Source organism: Nicotiana tabacum, chromosome 4 (assembly GCF_000715075.1).
Source record: "Nicotiana tabacum cultivar K326 chromosome 4, ASM71507v2, whole genome shotgun sequence".
Taxonomy (NCBI): Eukaryota; Viridiplantae; Streptophyta; class Magnoliopsida; order Solanales; family Solanaceae; genus Nicotiana; species Nicotiana tabacum.
Genome location: NC_134083.1, coordinates 54288598 through 54308259, shown reverse-complemented (window position 1 = coordinate 54308259; position 19662 = coordinate 54288598). Strand labels below are relative to the sequence as shown.

General features: G+C 35.6%; 2 protein-coding genes across 3 annotated transcripts; one reads left to right on the top strand and one right to left on the bottom strand.

Annotated features, from left to right (window-relative positions):
• The first annotated feature begins 1238 nt into the window (after nt 1-1238).
• Nucleotides 1239-4232, top strand: LOC107804699 (protein BOLA4, chloroplastic/mitochondrial). The gene is made up of 3 exons (XM_016628631.2): nt 1239-1573; nt 3678-3745; nt 3840-4232. Exons 1-3 carry the CDS (start codon nt 1319-1321, stop codon nt 3985-3987), a joined length of 471 nt encoding a protein of 156 aa, XP_016484117.1. The 5' UTR covers nt 1239-1318; the 3' UTR covers nt 3988-4232.
• A 1777-nt stretch (nt 4233-6009) lies between these two features.
• On the bottom strand, nt 6010-14625 carry LOC107804694 (DNA polymerase alpha-associated DNA helicase A). 2 transcript variants are annotated; one of them, XR_012708697.1, is made up of 7 exons: nt 13503-14575; nt 12616-12924; nt 12241-12524; nt 9300-10331; nt 8063-8273; nt 7583-7769; nt 6010-6567 (listed from the first exon to the last, which is right to left on the bottom strand). XR_012708697.1 is itself a non-coding variant. In XM_016628626.2 (7 exons), the coding sequence occupies exons 1-7, from the start codon at nt 14254-14256 to the stop codon at nt 6325-6327; spliced, it is 2949 nt and encodes a 982-aa protein (XP_016484112.1). In that variant the 5' UTR covers nt 14257-14625; the 3' UTR covers nt 6010-6324. The 2 variants fall into 2 exon arrangements, 1 of the variants encoding a protein (XP_016484112.1); XM_016628626.2 differs by having other exon boundaries at nt 7583-7740; nt 8105-8273; nt 13503-14625.
• Between the last annotated feature and the right edge of the window lie 5037 nt (nt 14626-19662).

Genomic DNA, 19662 nt, shown 5'->3' with positions numbered 1-19662 from the left:
AAAAAGTACAAGTAATGCCAAGAATTTTAGCTTTCATTTTATATTTATTTATTTTGTCAAAAAGCAGACATAAGCTGATACAAATTTGAAAAAGATATTCGTGTGTATAAAGAAATACAGTACTTAAATTTATTTATTTATTTAACTGGCTAAATAATAGAGATGCATAGAAATTAAAAGTTTGGCATAGTGTTAATGATGGTAAAATCTATACTTACAACCCATAACAAGTGTTTACATCAATTAAATAAATATAAAATATATATTTTTATACATATATTATGGGCTTAATATGATTAAATAATACACATTTTTACTTAAACTCTTAACTTCAAATAATAAATTACTTAGTTTGATACAAACACGAGTGCCATTAAATATTTTTTATGGAGAAGGGGATACAAACTAAAGAAGATTAGAATTCAAAATTTCAAATGTCAATCTAAACAAACAAACAAAAAGAGATTTTTTTTCTCTGGTTAAACAATTCGAGGTGAGTCCAAGCTAGCGTTTGGCATAGATTACTAAATTTATTTTAAAAAAGTTGATTTTGGTGGATTTTGGTTTGGAGATAAAAGTTTGTTTGGACATAATTTTTCAAAATATATTTTACCTTTTTTTTTGAAAAATAAAGCATAAAATGTGACTTATACCCGTTCTAAAAATTATCAAAAATAACCAACAACACTAAACAAACAAACTTACTAATCTTGTATATGCATAACTTTCATCGATGTCATTCATTATCATTATCACAAACCATAGTCCTGAACATAGATAATAAGTTTGGCACAAAATTATCATTTTTATAATAAATTACATAATACACTATCATAAAACCATAACTTAATTTTTTAATATCAACTGCTAATAACACAATTACTAGCCACTATAATTATTCAAATTACAATAATGTTACAAGATTTATTAGTCCAAAAGAAAACTATAGTAATTACCTGGTGGATTAGTTGGGTCATAATTGATGGTAGACTTTTTTTATAAAATACAAAAGTTTGGGATAATTTTTGAAATTGTTAAAAAAATTCAAAAGTAATATTTTGGGCCAAAAATAGGTCTAGAGCTAGTTTGGGGATTTAAAAATTTTATTTTTAAAATTTTTTAAAACATGGATAAAATCTATAAACAAACAAGTTTTGCCAAAAAAAATTGAAAAAAAACTTGGACAAAATTTATTGTCACGGGGGGCAAGTTAACCCAACAATACATTTCTTTAAAAAAAAAAAAGATACACAAACAAAAGGGCTAAAAAGAATAAGGTGTTAATTCGCTTTGACGCCAAACAGGAAAGAGAGTAGAGATGACGAAAGCGTTGTTTGTAAGGCCAAACGTGGCGGCGCTGTGTATCCGGCGACTGAGCAGCTCCGTTCAGCCACGTGTACCTTCATTGCTCAAATGCGTCTCTATTTCTGCTCGTTCCTACAGGCCGATGAAGCTCGTTCCCCAAATAGGTTCAAAGATTGAGCTTTTCGCTGGTCGTCGGACTTTCTCTACTCGTGCAACTAGCGATACTGGCTCGATTGATTCTCCTCTTATGGAGTCTATGCAGAAAAAGGTTAATCTTATCGACTCTTTTTTTAGTATGCGTTTATTGCCCCTTTTGTGACCATAAAACCTGTAATTTTGTTTAATTGGGATTGTATTATCTGCTATGTGGTTTCTATATCTTGGGCATTGCTAGTATCTCGTTCTAAAGCTTAAAACTTTATGGATTACTGAGGCTTTGACCCCAAGAAATGTTCTTGGAAGCATATTTCTTTTTGCTACTGACGCTGTTACTTTTTTCTTTTTTAACTATAATGCATCTGAATACCGAGTCCAAATGAGCCTCACTACTAGATTAGAATAGTTATGAAAGATAAGTAGAGTGCACTGAATAGTGTTGATCCAAGAAAAAAATGTAGAGTGAATAGAATAGTACGTTAACTATCAAAATTCAAAGGAAGAACTAGAATTGGGAGGAGGGATTTAGAGACCAAAAAGAAGAACTTGAGGTCTAAATTTAAGGACGAAAAAAGAGGTGTAAATTCAAGGGGCTTTAGGTACGGGGTTCAATTCGTTGGTAGGGACGTAGAGGAGCGAGAAATTCAGTTTGGGAAGAAAACATCCTTGAGTACGTGCCATCTTACAATACAATTTATATAGAAGGAACCTGATAATGATGAGTATGTGCCATCTTGAAGCTACAAAATATTCATGATATTTATTACAATGGTATATCATAGAGTTGAAGATGTTATGATTTGAAAAGAAAAAAAGGATCAAGAAAAACAGTGAATAAAGCAACCTCTGGATGTGCAGTGAAGCATGCAATGAAACCCCTTGCTCTTAGGACTTTGGTCTAGTGATAAGAGCGCAGCTCGTGATGTGCGTCTAACCGTGCTGCAAACATAAGCTTGGTACTTAAGTGGAGAAGGGTAGAGGGGCAGGCCAATTATCCACCGAATTTCAAACCGTGCGCCACTAGCCTCTGGAATTTTATCGGTTAAGTTGAACTAACCTCCCTAGGATCACAGATGTTGCATATTATATCAAATAGCTACTGGCATGGTGCAGTGCAACACCTTGATCCATGTGCAGTAAACTGTAAAGTTATGAGAAAAATTGAATTTTATAGGCACCAGAGCTGTGATGAGTTTGAGTGGTTTCCTGGATGCGGGAAGTGGCTGAATGAGAAAGGAAGACAGATATAGATGCTGAAAACTACTTGAACTATGTAAAGGGAAGAAAAAATATAGAGGGAGTGTACATTTGTTGACGATAGTGTTAGTGGGTGGGGAAAGGATTATTTTGCAAGCAATTATCATATATTAGGAGAATCTCCCTTATCAAAAAATTAGGAGAATCTCACATTATTCGTCGCTGTGTCGTATTGATGTTAATAGAACTATGCTTATAAAAAGACTTCATCGCACCAAATAAGAAAGCACGGTCTGGATTTTGGATTTACGTGAATCCCTTCTAGAGGATCCTTACATGTTAGTTTACAATATTCTCAATTACTCAGATATAGTTTGCTTTTTTCTTCTTTTTCCTCGTAGTAAGTATAAGTTTTTTGTTTGCAAACTGGTTCTGGTGCAACGCAGGTGGTTCATATTGATCAAATGCCATTAACGTCGGAGTCATATAAGAACGAACTGTAGAATGCTGCTTCTTTATGGCATATATTAGCACCTACTTTAACTAAAATATAGCAGCAACAGCTCTTAAGCGCAGCATGTCCACAATTTCAGTTCTGGTAAAGAACTACTCTTCCTTGTCCCATCTTTCGCAATCAGTTTTGCTGTAGCTCATTGTCCACCATTTCCAAGCGTGATCTCTATGTATGTGTGGCCGTGCCTAAGGGCATATTGGTTGAAGTAGATTTTTCTTCAAGAATTCCATTCAGATGTGACATTACAGACACTTTTGATGATTGACCTTTTTACATGTTTGTCATTTTTGTCACAGTTACATAAACAAGGCTGTAGCCTACTATTACATTAATAAAGATAGCAGAATTTGATTGGCTTATGCACATTTAGCTTTATAAATTCTATGCTCCTATATTTCCAATAGTTTAGGCTACATTTCTACTGGGGACATCAATGCGCTTACCTTCATGTATTTTGTACTTCTGCCTAAAATGGTCCATTTGAAATTTAAATATATGTCAACAGATCAAGGAACAGTTGAATGCGGATTCAGTCATCGTTAAAGATGCTTATGGTGATGGTCGGCATGTCAGGTGAGGTTTCTTCTCTATTAGATGGTGCCTAAATCAAGTGGTGAGTGTATCTGTTGCTAGTTCTGTAAAGTCATTGTTATTCTTCTCTTTGCAGCATTGATGTAGTCTCTTCAGCTTTTGAGGGACAATCTGCTGTGAATAGGCAGAGGATGGTCTACAAAGCCATATGGGAAGAGCTTCAGAACACTGTGCATGCAGTTGACCAGATGACTACAAAAACACCGACCGAAGCTGGGAAGTGATCAAGACACAACCGAGGAGTATCAAAGCACCACCTCCATCAACTACTCTATTTTCAAGTCACAGCTTTTCAATTGATATCAGATATGTTACAATGAACAAAGATAACTTTGAGTGATGTCAACTCTAAAGTAGTGTTTGCTTTACATTGTTAGTATGAGACAGGGCATTGAATGCCTGCCATTTTGTAACAGCAGTTGGCTCATTTTCAAAATCTAGTTCTTCCGTACTGGTGGTTGAAGAACAATAGTCGAATATGCCCCATCCAAATGAAGTCAAGTTAAGGCCTTTGCGCAATGTTTCTGAAATTCTGATGAAAAATAAGAAGCTTGAGAGAAATTGGATTTCACTGCTGGCTGAATATATACAGAAATTTGGAGTTGGAAAATTATCAGCTCTCTGTCGTTGCCAATATATTAGCACGAAATATCTACTCTTGTTTGATTGTTTTTTTAGATATCCATTGAATTCCAATGGAAATTGCATTTGAAAAATAGCTGTATTGTTGTAGTGTTGATTAGAAGTGAAAAAGACGAAATTTTCTAATCATTTCTGGTAAGTGATCAAAGTGACGATAGAACTAAAAGCATAAGTGGGTACAAAAAGTTGGCTTGTTTGAAAAGCAAAAGAACAAGTAAAAAAAAGATCGAGATATAAGAGTTACTATAAATCTTGTAAAAGTAGCACGGGCTAGCTAGTTTTCAGATTGGTAATTCAAAAATAACCAGCATTTGCAAAGTCATTTGAAAAATAGTCACTATTTTGCTGCAACACAGACCGGTTCAACATAATATACTGGAGATTGGTGCATCTGTGTATGAACTTCCAGCATATTATGCTGAACTCCAACACGCGGAAAGTTCCAGCATAATATACTAGAGATTGGAGCACCTGTGTATAAACTTCCAGCATATTATGATGGATCGGTATATTACACTGGAACTCCAGTATATTATGTTGGAATATTTTCCGGATTTTAAACAGTGTTTTCGTTCAGATTTATCTTTACATGAAAAGTGGCTAAATTTCGATTACTTTTGAAACTGTGACTATTTTTCAATTAACACTTGTAAATCTGGCTATTTTTGAATTTCTCCCGTAAATCTTTGAAAGAGGAGCGATCCAACTGCTCAAGCCAAAGAAAAGATGCGTCTCATAAACTTGTGTGATATGTATCAACTCGTGAATTAGAAGATCGCGTTGAGTAAGAAAATCAAAAGAGTCCCAATGAATAACGTCATTAACGTGTATTGCAAGTTCAATTGAATAATTATCAACACGTTAACCCCATATTGAACATTTAGACGCAGTACAGACTGCAATTGCGGCACGACTTGTGAGATATAGTAGTTGTTGTTTTACATTCCTTTTCCATCCTCACTGTCTTTGATTTTTTTGGGAAAATGACAATGTATAGTCGCTCTCAAAATAATAGCTGAAAAATATTTATTTTTTGTATATATATACATTCTGTATATTATATATAAATTTTATACACTTTTCGGCTACCGAATATAAATATTTTCTGGTACGGGCTTAAAGTGAAAAAAAACCATTTTGACAACTTGGTCTATATGTAGCTTTGAATATGAGATTCTGGAGATTTTTTTTACTTCTTGTTCGAAATTGATGTTTACTTTGCATTATTTTCTAGCATCCTTTTGGTCTGTGTTATTTAACTTCAACAACCCCACAACTCTGTTTCTGATGGCAGTAAGCATGTCTTCCCTAAGGTAGTATTACTATACATATCATACGCCTTAATCATCATTTCATCAATCACAAATCAGCAGCAGTAGAAAAATGGAAAACTGATCTCTATTTGTACATTAACTCCACTAAACTCAGAATGCAAGTTTTTAATTGCGATTTCCCACTCTGAATTTGCAGCTATCATCTAGAAGTAAAAGTATATATTTTTCGACATGCCATAACTCTTTCATTGCAAAATTGGACACAATTATCATTTTCTGTAATAAAAGATTTTTGTTTATCGAAAGTTTGGAGATCACTCTGACTCTTAATTTTCCAAAAAGTACTTCATATATGTACAACTCCTGCAGTCAGTGAATTTGAAACTATAATCTTCATGCTGTTTCAAATACAAGGGAAAATAGGAGTTAAACAATCAAGAATTGTATATAGACATTGAAGCTGTATATGAATATATATGTACACTTTCACAAAGTTTTCTTTGAATTATATATACAAATAAAAATTACCCCGAGCTTCGTCCTCTTGGTCAAACCAGGGCATCAATCAGTCTGAAAATCCGCCCAGTTCGTCATCAGCTGGACGACGAGCATTAAAAATTTGGGTCTTGGTTAACTCTTCCCAACTTAACTGGCAGTAGGCAACATTGGATCCATACCAAGGCCAAATTCCCAAAAGCTACCAGGTTCGACATGCTTTACTTTGCCAAAGTATCTGATATGGCGAAGCAGCCTCGCCAAATATGTGTTGTGACATATAGTTGAACTGTCACAGACAACTGCTACATGCTTTCGTGCCCTTGTTATGGCAACATTCATTCTCCTGTTATCTCCCAAAAAGCCAACAGCTCCCAGATTGTTCGATCGTACCTGCAGGATTATCAAAGCAAAATTATATAATTAAGCATGCACTTACATACTCTCTTTCTCAATATTTGAACAATATATATTGAAGTGCATAACGTAGCTTGATCTATTTTTGAAACAGATAAGCTGTGCTAAGGTTGAAGGTACTTGCCATGTCAAATGCATTCGGCGAAAGAACCAAATAGTAAAACATACCCCACCTATATAGGCTCAACTTCATTTCTATATAAGAAAAATTCAAAGGTCTAAATAAGGATTATGTATACATTGTTCCAATACATGAAGTTATCTAAGGAGAAATAAGAAGCCCAAAACCCCTCAGGGCTTGTTTGGTACGAGGGATAAGGGATAATTAATCCCGAGATTAAATTTGAGATAAGTTCATCCCACTTTTGGTTGGGATAAAATCGCTGTATAATTAATCCCGAGGATTGTAGTGTTATTTTTATCCCTATGGGAGGATGCGATAACAATTATGGGATAACTAATCCTGAGATAACTTGTTTCCCAACCAAACGACCCCTTAGAGTGCAATCATAACTACAATCGTAGCGGAAAAAGATGGTCTTCCCAACTCACTAATTAATACAAGGCAATGGAGAGTATTTAGCACACTGAATAATATGCTTCTCTACTAAACAGAAACTTGAAGCTTGTATAAAGTTTCCAGATTGATTTCCTCCTTCCCTGCTAAAAGTTGCTGTTTGGGGAATGGCTTTAACTACTTAATCAAGTATATGAAACTGGAACACACAGTCATCCCCCTCCAAATAACTTAGCATATAGTAACTGAGCATTCGATCAGAATTACTGTTTTTTACTAATTATCAGAGGATACCACAAAATTTCCTCTAGGACACTTCAAAACCAAGCCTCCAAGATTAAATATGCAAGAAAAAAAAATGCTTTAGGAAGTTTAATTAATTAAAATGATCCTTATAAGGCAGAGATGAGAATGAAATGAAAGAACCATCCAAAGAAGCATGTCAACATGTATACGAGTAGAGTGACAGCTTACCATGGATATTATCACAGCATCTGCTTCGCGGCCTTGAAAGCTATCAATAGTTGCGACCTCAACGCCAGTGGCCATGGGAAGCTCATCGATTTTGTCTCTAAGCAGTTGCACTTGAGCGACATAAGGAGACTGCACAGCAATAGCTGCAGGGGGAACACCTATACAAGATAATTTAAGATAATTGATACTACTTCTTTGGCTATTCAATACTAATTTATGATTTATGAAGAAACAAAGGTAGAAAGTACGTCCAAATTCCCCAAATGTAAATAAAAAAAATTTCCCTCATCTCAGACGTAAAAGATGCATTCATAGGCTATAACAAGAGAATACAAAATTGTCATCACTATCTCACCTAAGCACAAGATATTTGATAATTGAATTCAATGAATGCGTATGTTGTCTAGTCGCTTGAGCCACAGAAACACTCATCATGCAAATTTTGTTTATGAATACTTTCTGAGAAATTAAAGGATCTACAATTATTATTTGCAGAGAAAATTAATAGTAAAGAGAATGTACCAGAATAAATTAAACTGAAGACGTGTTGAACTACGATATCTGCTTCCCCTTCATTGAAAAAGGAGCCAGTGCCAGCAGGGTCCAGATGCTCTTCGCAACCAATTGACAAGCTTCCATAAGGCATTCTCGTATCAAGCAATAGCAGCGGACACTGTGTAACCCATGTGGGCTGCATGCAGCAATTACAAGAATTAAAATCATCAATGGAATGCATTATCTAACCATTTACTTATTGGTCAAACAATATGCTAAAGTTTCAAGCAAGCAATAACCCTGCCTAATGTTTTAATGCAGTGCCAAGAACAACCAAATTGTAACTCCACAATAAAGCGTTCAGCAGCACCTTTATTTCTAAACATGATATGTATTGCACAGTAAAATCAGTAAGCAAATGTTAGGGAGAGAGATTCAAATTTACAGATATTAAGGAAATGCAGAAAGACATTATGGGAGTTAAGGAGTTTAGGCCAAATATTATTTAATGGTTTAAACTATTAGATTAGGTAGTTCACATAATTCCATGATATCAAAGAGGTTAAATCTCACAGCCACCAAAAAAACAAGAACATCTACACCTCTATCCCAAGCTAGTGTCTCACAGTCGCACATTTACAAAATAGACATGCTTGGCCCCAAAAAAAAAAAAGAATTGGGCTCGCACATCAGCGATCGTGTTGCAGATTTTAAATAAATAATCCTCTCTAACTATTGGAAAGCAAGATGAGTTGGTTCACATGGTTAACAGTATGAAGCATTGTAATCTTAAGTTTAGAGTTCTATGTATCTATTTTTCATATGCAGGTTGAAATTATAACACTGTGCTTGAAATTAGGCATAAGGTAGAATTAATGACCTTTACTTCAAAAAGGGTATCTTCTAAGGTCCATATAAAATTTCATAAAATCTCATAATCCGAAAAGGTAAATTCCTACTGAAAAAGTCATCCTATTTGAACACTGCCAATGGCACAGATATTCTGCACTATATGTTAACCTCTACACCTACGCTTTCCTATTTAATACTTGACGTGCATGAAGAAATTCATGAAAAGCCATTAAGTTTTACGTTACGGAAATGACAAAGAAAGGAACCTAACTCCTCCTTCGTACTTTAGAAAAGAACAAAAGGTAGACAAGGTACAATAATTTAAATCATAAAGTTATAATCCTAGTGAAATTGGAGAAGTGTTTCATACCTTGACAAAAGGAGAATCCACCAGAAGATGAGAAGCAACGGTTGGAGATGATATTAATGATCCATCATACATCTCCTTTGAAGCCCAGCTAGCTATGGCATTGTTCATTCTGTACTGTGTTGTTAACTTTGTAGACAGCATCCCATCATGCAAACTTGCTGCCCTCTCCAGTAGGGAAACTCCAAGACCACCTTCTAATGCTTTTCTAGAAAGGATCACAGGAGCAAGTTGGAATTGATCTCCTGCAAGAATACAACGCTTTCCGAGCAATATCGGTATCCAACATGATGGTTCAATTGCTTGACCAGCTTCATCTATAATAACCAAATCAAACGTGTCCAGCCGCCTAATTAGTGGATCAGCTGCCCCAATGTTTGTTGCAAGCACAACCTGAGCACTTGATAAGATTTCTTTCACAGTTTCCTTCTCTTCCCTCTTGATGGACTTTCCAAGCTGTTTCAGAAGTTGACGTATACCAGCAGCCAAAGAATCATCCTTAAGACAATATCTCAGGTCTCTTCTAAGATCTGACTTCTTCCTCTCAATCTCTGCTCGGAAATCAGCCAGCTCGATATTCACAATTTCAGCCAAAGATTTTGAAGCTACAGCAGGGGATATACGTGCAGGATTTCCAACGCGAACAATGTTGAGTCCGATATCAGACAACTTTTCAACCATGTTGTCGACAGCTGCATTCGTAGGTGCAGTTACAAGCACCCTTTCACCTTGTTTAACAGCTAGAGAAATCAATTCCTTCAGCATACCGGTCTTCCCTGTGCCAGGAGGCCCTTGAATTATCATGATAGGTCGATTCTTGTTTAAACCTAATGCAATTGCTTTTCTCTGGGAAGCGTCAAATGATTTTCTGTCTGTGGAATTAGGAAGTTCCACTTCAGACCAATCTGCCATGCCATTATCCTCGAGCCACGCAAGGTCTTCTTTATCTCCAAAAAGTGTAGCTACCACAGCTACTGAAGGATTTTTCTTCAGGAAGCCTTTCTTCTGAAGCATCATTAAGGCTTCACAATTGCGCTGCCAAAATGAAAGGGGTGAATACCACATTCTAAATTTCTAAGATAGATTATTTTCTTCTCAAGCTTGATTAGAAGCCTGGAATTCTCAAAAGATGCTGTGACATTTCACTAATTCAACAGAATATAACGTTTTACTCTATCTAAACATTGGTCACGACGCAAGGTTCTAAAACTTTTTTACACAAAATTACTCTTTCACGATATGAATAATAATGACCCAAGGAAGACAGAACTTACCATAAAACATTCGGCAACATCTATCAAAAATCAATATTGCAAACATCTTGTACCAAAGATAAAGAGCCAAATCAAACTTAATCCTCTATTTGTGTCAAATACAACTCTTACTCCACAAATAAGTTGATCTTGTATGTCTTGTTAACTTTAGGAGTACCACAAGACATTTCCCTTACTAACAATATGGAAATAACAACGAAAGTTGATATGCAAGACAACCTAGCACAAGAAATCCTATGGTGATCCATGATTATATATAGTAAATTACTAACCAGCAGATAATCAAGAACTGCACATTAGCATTGATCATATACAACTTTCACACATCACGGTCATATGCAAAGGCACGCAGGATTTACTTTTAAGACCTAAGTGCCTGTAAAGCTTCAGTGAGTCTTCCATTTCTTGATAAGGTAATAATTGTACTGTTATATAGGTGAATTCCTTTTTGCAGTGGATTTACAAAAGTTTGAATCTTTTTTGATAAGGAATACAAAAGTTTGAGTCTTAGATAAATATGATTCTCTATAAAAAGCAGCCTATCATCTAAGCTAACAGGTATCTCACTGGTGTGCACGAGATCCCTTTAAAAGAAGTAATGTTGTGCCTCCATGAGCATGTAAGCGTCCAAACTTATGAAACTTTAGCAACAATCCTGATAAAATAAGAGAGCAAAACCAGCCCCTTTTATGTATTTCCATTTCCGAGGTACTTTATGGATACAAAGGATGGTTAGATTGGTGAGACAACAGCCAAAGACAATTGTATGGAGATGGCTTCCTTAGATGAAGCTTTCTATTCTACCAGAAAGCATAGCATGAAATGATAATACTAGGATAACATAAAGAAGAAAGAGAACAAGTGAAGAAAGTGAAAAAAGAGAAATGGTGAAGGCACTTAGAACATTATGAGAACAAAAAGCACGACATGCATTGATGATTCTACAATATCAATTGCCAAAGCAGTCCTAGTGGCAGAAGGTCATTCAAGATTTATAAGCATTTGATGATACATAGGTTTTCCAAAGTTATACCTGAACCTTGGAAATGAAGTATACTACTTGTATACAGGAGTTTCTCCCAAATCAACGAAATAATTGCTTTTACAAAATCAAATGTATGAGCTTCTTAGATTTTTCAAAGTTAGGCCTGAAACTTGGAAATGAAGTATGAGCTTCTCTAAAAAAGTAGAACTTAGGTGTGCCAGAGTCTCTCTGTCCGCTAAGCGAAGAGGATCAAACTATACCCTTGCATTTACCACAGGTCTTGCCACATGCAACAATGATTTATGGAGAAGAACCTTTTAATCAAGGAAAATTCAATAATTAAGAACACTTCCACAACATAGCTTAATTCAGAAGAACATGGAACAGCAAGCTTAACCTCAATTCTTTCCTTTCAAAATCATAAGACAAATGTAGAGGATCACCAGTGGAGTGTGCATTTCCCTCCTAAGATCAACCAAGAAGAAGAATTGGGACGTCGAAGGGACTTGGTAGACCCCTTACAGTTTTTACTCATTTAAATTAATTAGGTTAATCGCATACTTAATTATTTCTCCTTATAACCTAACCATTTAGTTTCACCTTTCCACATAGCTTTACACATTTACTTTTCAATATGATTTTAACAAGAAATATAACCGGGCAGATTTGAAGGACCGAAATATACCTCATATGTGAGTGCATCAGCCAATCCTTGAATGCGATCAATGCGCACATTTTTTCCAAAGAGCTTGGAAAAGGTAGAATCTCCATGAAGCGACTCAAGAGCCAAACTGATGCTACGTCCATCCTCCCCTAGATTATGCACAAATCCTTGCATGCAAGAAGTTGCACCAGCGCCTCTACTATCACATGTTCTGACACAAACCATGTCCCCAGGTGAGAGGTTAGTTGGAGGCAATCTGTGATTTCCCTCCAATTTGAACAACACTAAATGCATTCCACCTAATCCTGTGCGTTGGTAAAGACAAAAACATGTCCCAATTCAATAAAGGTAATTCACACTGGCAAACATCCATGTGGTGAGAGAAAGTTATTTCACCTATAGACGTGCTAACTGCTGTCAGATTGCAGATAGTATCACAGAGTTCCTGCTCGGGCTGAGCATGGCTAACCAAGAATTCAAATGGTTTCTGTTCCTCGGAATTTAAGACAGGTGCAGGGACAGCATTCAACTCCTCCTGAGTGAACTCCAACTCAGAATCCCTTTCGATACGAAGCAAATCTGACATCCGGTTGGTGAAATCATCAATCCTACTCTGCATGGCTTTGGCTTTCTCGAGGTCCATTCCCATTACACCAGGAACAAATTTTGGTTGAGAAGTCTTCCTTGCAATGGCTTTATGCTGAGCTGCAAGTAAATAGTGTCAGGAAAAACAAGCTCATCAATCTGAGAACCCATAGTCAGAGTAGAACATAAAATAAAATATGTTCTTCCTTTCTCAATCTATATAAAAGTCTTATCTTCCTTTATGTCCTAAATAGTTTGACACCATTCTATTGATGTTGCTTTATACAACTTCCAAGAATCCGATACTCCCTCCAATCCATTTTACAGGACGCTCTTTCCTTTTTGGTCTATTTCAAGAAGATTGACACTTTTCTATATCTAAAGCTATGAGATTTTAACACTGTCATTTAACCCTTAATGAAATTCCCTTATAGGAATGACATGACATGATGGAAACACAAGAATTTAGGAGTATTGATTTGTTATATATATTTACCCTATGTATCAAGTCTTTCTTTTGCTTCATAAACTCTATGTCCAGTCATACATCATCATATAAAATGAAGCACAAAGAGTAGTTTTTCAATGATTAATCCCTTTCTTTCACTACTATACTGCAATTATTAATATAACATAAACCTTCCAGACAAACATGTCATATAACATGACTTCAAAGGGAGTAAATTTCAGAGGGTTACCTGAACTAGCAAGATCCTTGAGAAGCTTCCAAGACTCAGTATCGCGCCAATCTTGGACCACGGACTTGCGCTGAAGGTCCTGAAGAACGTCCCTTAGCTCGCGCTGGAAGTTGTCGAAGAGGGTAGGATAATGAGTGCAGGCCTTCAAACAAATAGCTTCAAGGCCAAGAGGCATAGGTATGGCATTAAGATAAGGCTGAGCTTGAATAACAAAAGTCAATCCTGGTTCCATTCTCTGTTTAACCTCAATAAACTCTCCCTGCATCTCTGCTGTAGCAAAATCTGTAGCCATAGCTTTCATCCCTTGTGATATCCACCTCACTACACACTTACCCAAATCTTTGCGCCCCATTGGGTCACCATTTTCATTCAATGCTCGCACGTCAACCGGCCCACTATCTCTCTCCTCTGGTGAACATTCTTGTATTTTCTCTGTCTTTTTTCCCAATGACCCTTTTGATGTAACTGCAGGAATCTCAGTAGTTTTAACATTCTTGGGTTTTCTTCTTCTGGGACTGAGGGACTTAGTTCCAGTAGTACTACTTGAGCTGGCTTGAATATTGTAATTAGGGAAAGATATGGAGGAATCAAGAAAGATGCGTTTTTGGGGGTTGGAAAGATTAACAGAGCCAAAGAAAGAAGAAAGATTGGATCTTTTTTTATAGAAGCGGAGAGTGAGGCAGCTTGGAGCTAAAGTGGAGATGCTGCCACAGGAATTGCATAAAGGTTCCATCTTTAGTAGTTTCACTTGCATCCTGAACAGAAAAATACTCAGATCAGAATGCCATTGATTGAAGCAGAAAAAATCAAGATTCTTGAAAAGTATTTAAGATATTACGGGAAGTGAGAACAGTAATGATATGAGGCTAGGGATAGAGGCTGCTAATATAGGAAATTAAGATTCAAGTGGAGATTTTTATTTTTAGGGAATTAAAATTGGAGGAGAAGAAAAAAAAGGAAATGGGATTGTGTCGTGGTGAAACAAGAGGCTGTGAAAGCAATGGAAAGTCGTTATCTGAGGAGTATTTTGGGAGAGAGAAGATCTGAACTCTCTCTGAACACGTCTTTCTATTGGGTATTTGGGATTCTATAGTTAAGACTTAAGAGGGCTTGTGACCTCTGTTTGTCCAACGTGTTCATTTTCTGTCCTCTTATAGCCTATGAAAAATGCTTTGGAGAATGTGGACTCGTTTGAGGGACGGAGATTCTTTGGTTATTTCTTGTTTTTAAACCACCAGATTTTGATCTAAGCTCCAATTGTCAAAAAATAAACAAACTTCAACTATGTTGCACGAGTAATAAATAGGCTTAATAAATTTTTTGCCATCGAACTTGTAGCTAAACTCCTATTAAGACACCCCTATAATGTAAGAAAAATATATATTTTTAGCCATTTTTAGGAATAATAACCGACAAAATATATATTTAATCAGCCAGTTTGTATTTTGCCCAAATGTTTATACGGCAAATCTTCCCCAATCTATTTTCTACCCACCTCTTACTACTTGTTATGACACGCATCAATAATGTCGTGACACATGTCATAAACTTTAAAAAAATCACAATTCTAACTAAATTTAATACCCAAAGTTTGTTAAATATTTGACGAAGAGCAAAATTGCTTATTTTCGACAAACTTAGATGACCAAAACTGTTCAGGAGTAAGTTTAAGGAATCAAAATTGTGATCTAACATTTTTCTAGTGTTTCAGTAGACTTGGGCCTTCTTTTGAGCTCCATATGTGATTTCCTGAATACGGCCTTAACATTGTGACATTTGTATATGTTTTCCTTAATCATAACAGGTAAAACCCAATATAGAACAAAAAAAAAAAGTAAGATACTCATTAGTAATAGAAAATGACTACAGAAATTAGACGAAGCAAAATTACATCATCTTTTACTGTTCGTCCTTTACTTTTTTTCTAATGGTCCCGAGCGCTTTCCTCTGGCAATGATGACGAAATGTTCATTGAATACCTCATTTAAGTGTATAATAGTTTTACAATCATAAGCTGAAGATTCATCTGCATTTATTGTCACTAGCTTGGTTTGCAGGAGAAATCTTTCAAACATGGAAAAAAAAAGTCCTGTAAATTCATGATATCCTCGTAGTTAACAATAAGGAAACTTTATCCGAATCAAATGACTTATGAATGAAGAAAACTAAAAGGAAATGAGATAAAAATTCAATTACGCAACAAAAGTTAAATAATTTATAAGCATTCAAATATTGCGATTACTTTTTTTTTATCTTAGTTCGTATGAGATTAATTTAGAGGAGTAGCACCTCACATTCATTTTCTGAAACTTTTAATGGTTTCATAGACAGACCCTTTTGTTGACGTAGATTTTCAACTCAAAGTCAAAACTACAACAACACAAAATGAATCTCAAAAGCTATTGGTAGTGGCCAATTGGATGATGTAGTGGTTGAGAGTGCTTGACACCTTTTCTTGCTCGTAAACGTGGCCCTATCATACTCTGAAAAATTAAAAGTCGATATTTAGCTATATTTTTCACCCACACCAAAAATGAGTTTTGTCTTGAGCTATCACTCGTCAGCTTGTTAGAAATATCTTCTTGGACACAACTTTCATAATGGACTATCGCCGGGGTGCGAACAAAGTTTCACATTCATAGTTAAAAAGATTGAGAGCATACATATAAAGTGTAGAAATATTTTAAAGGTGTGAGACCTCTTTGGAAAAAAATCGTACGGGCTTGACCCGAAACTGTTGATATGCAAATAAAGTCCTGTAAAAATCTCTTAATGATATGAGTTTTTTTAGGAAAAGTTGTGCGAGCTTGACCTAAAATGGATAATATTATACCATACGAGAGTATCTTCGGGTTGGTGTTGCCAAACATCTATTTTGGAAAAAACAAGAAAAAAGAACTCTTTTAACCAAGACTTCCCAAGTGTCTGTTGGGACGTCACAAGTTCCAGGTGAAGAGTATTATTTTAATTTGAGGGACTATTAGAGGGTTCATCGATTCTTTACTCTCTTTTATTTTAATTTTTTTTTGCTTTACTCTCTTTTATTTTTATTTTTTTTTGTGAGCTGGAGGCCAAAACTAAATTTGTAATCTCTTAATTGCAACTACATCTTACATAACTTAAGTGCGAGGTTCAATTCTCATCAAAGATCTTTGATCCTTTTTCCTTCTCATTTCTTTCTATTAAAAAGGTTATCCTCATTTTAACGAGAGGTCTAAATGTTTAAATTTTGAGAATGAGACATTTTTAGCAAGGAGCATTTCTTCTTAATTAGGCCTTACGTGGTGAAATTTCAGATTACTCTGTAAGTGAACTCCGAATACTATATGTCTGAACAAAACAAAAAACGAAGCTGAAGTTGGAACATCAAGTTAATATTGATCCTTCCCATGCAACTTATTTCTTCTTAATCGTGTTAGATACTCAGCTACGGTGATGGTTTTTCCAATTACATGATATATGTATGATAACATTTCATAAGCACCTAATAACGAAAAGTTCTGCATGTATAATAAATAGTGGAACAAGTTCAAATGTTCCTAACAAATCCTGAAACTGTTATGGGATCTTTACATAAATAATCAACCGGATTTACGGTTTACTGTTTACCTATATTGATTATACAGGGTTATACACATATTACACATAAATTATACATATATTATATGTCTACCGACTATTTTAGTTTAAAAGGTAGTGAACGGCTATTTTGGTTAATTCTTTAACTATTTTACTAATTATCCACTAATGCAAATTCAGTGTCATGTTTGTAAGTTGCTTGAATTGGGCCTAAAAAATCACTATTGCTTTTCGCCTCAAATGGTGCTAAAGAAAGACTATTGGCCCATCACTGCTCTTTACTCGAGTCATTTACTAAAGTTTGGGCCTTGTCTTCCATTCCACAAAAATTGGAGCAAAAATAGCATGGGTTAGCCGGTTTTTTCGGATTGGTAATAAAAAAATAGCAGTGTTTACAAAGTTATTAAAAAATAGTCACTTTTTATGCGAAGATAAAATCTGGACAAAAATAGCCTAGCCGAAACACAGAAAGTTCCAGCATAACATGTTGAATATTGAAGCCCTTGCGTATAAACTTCCAGCATATTATTTTTGAAACTCCAGCACATTATGCTAGAATATCATATGTAAAAAAATTCAAATTCCAGCATATTATGGTGAATTTTTTTTTGAGTTTTTAGGGTGTTTTTGTTTGTGATTTTATCTTTATATGAAAAAATGGCTAAATTTCGATTACTTTGAAATTGTATCTATTTTTTATTTACCAATTGTAAATCAAACTATTTATGATTTTTTTCCCAAAATTGGATGATAAGTAATTATTTCACCAAGTATTGTTACATTACAATTTTCCATTAAAGCGCTATTATTGTTTTTCTTAGTAATATTCATTTAGTATTTATTGTGCTAAACTTGAGTCTGAACTCGACCAAATTCAATTACAAAGTTAAGCAACCTTGAACATGACTAACATAATACTTGAGTTGAGCATTCGGAAAATTCCACTTGTCTAGGCTCATGTCGATTTTATTATACCATGCAAGAGTTACTTCAGTTTCAATACTGACATTCCATATCTACAACTTCAACTAGATTATGGTGAGAAAAAGAAGAAAAAAATCCTTGAATTCCAGTTTGCCTTTCCAAAGAAAAATATATTTAAGGATGCCAGCTTTAGTTCTTCCCCCTTGCTATTTGCACCTGTCACTAACGTTAAGAGAGATTAATTAAGGTCTAAATTGCATAATGTTTGAGGGAAATTAAAGTACAAGCTAGAAAATCTCAGCCAAAACCTGTCAAAATTTCATTTCAAAACCAGAAACCATAAATTCTTTAACTTTAGGGAACCATAAATCTCGATTTGTAATTTCATTGACTTGCGCCTTGAACTGAGAAAAAGAATAGTGGAAGAGGCCTGATAAGAAAGTTGTTAATTAAAGTTTCAATAAGCTCTGATGATGAAAGAGAGTTGAGAACAACGAAAATAAATTACTCCTCCAAAATATGTGGTAAGGCATATATCTCGAGAGCCATGCATAAATGAAGGAAATAAAAGTTATGATTGAAGGCATCAAATCTTATGATGAAAAAGAAACTAAGACCAATCAATTTAAAATGGTCATTGCGAGGCCTACCTCTTAGCTGCCAGCCCCACTACTTCTTGCCACATCGTACATTAAAGAAGGAATAATTGAAGTTTGCTTTTAGCAATTAGTGATTAATAATCATATAAGTTCATGTGGCCCCGTCCCATGTTTTTTTGTTACTACTCATTATCCAATACTCACATTATGGTCAAAAGTAATTCGGATTTGCGTTGCGATATTGTCCGCTTTTGATCGAACTCGCAGGATTTTTCCCAAAAAGGCTTCACATCGTTAAAAGATCCTTACACCTTATATGTAGACTCTCAATCTTTTTAGCTACCAATGTGGAACTTTGTTCGCACACACAACAATCTCCCTCTCAAACTAAGTTCCACGTGGCCCAGTACCACGATTCACGGGTCTCCCCTTTGAACTAAGTTTCATGTGGCCCATTACCACAATACACGGGTCAATTTTCGAGATTCACTGTGTGCCACCCACATTGTTAGAGTATTATGGCGATCAAAGCCTCCAACTAGCTTCTTCTTGTGTGCGCACCGTCCCGCACCATCTCTTTGCCATCTCCTAATTTGTCCCGCCGAACCTGGGCTCTGATACCAGTTGTTAGGCTAAACTAGCCCATATATACTCTTAATATTATGTGATATTATCCGTTTTGGACCAAGCCCGCACGTTTTTTCCCAAAGGTCTCGCACTATTAAGAGATCCATACACCTTATATGTAGACTCCCAATCTTTTCAGCTACCAGTATGAGACTTTGTTCGCACACCCAACAATCTCCCCCTCAAACTAAGTTCCACATGGCCCAGTACTACGATTTACGAGTCTCCCCCTTGAACTAAGTTCCATGTGGAACATTACCACGATCCACGGGTCAATATTCGAGATTCATTGTGTGCCACTCACATTGTTAAAGTATTATGGCGACCGAAGGCCGCAACTAGCTTCTTCTTGTGCGTGCACCGCCCCGCACCATCACTTTGCCATCTTCATACTCGTCCCGCCGAACTTGGATTCTGATACCAGTTGTTAG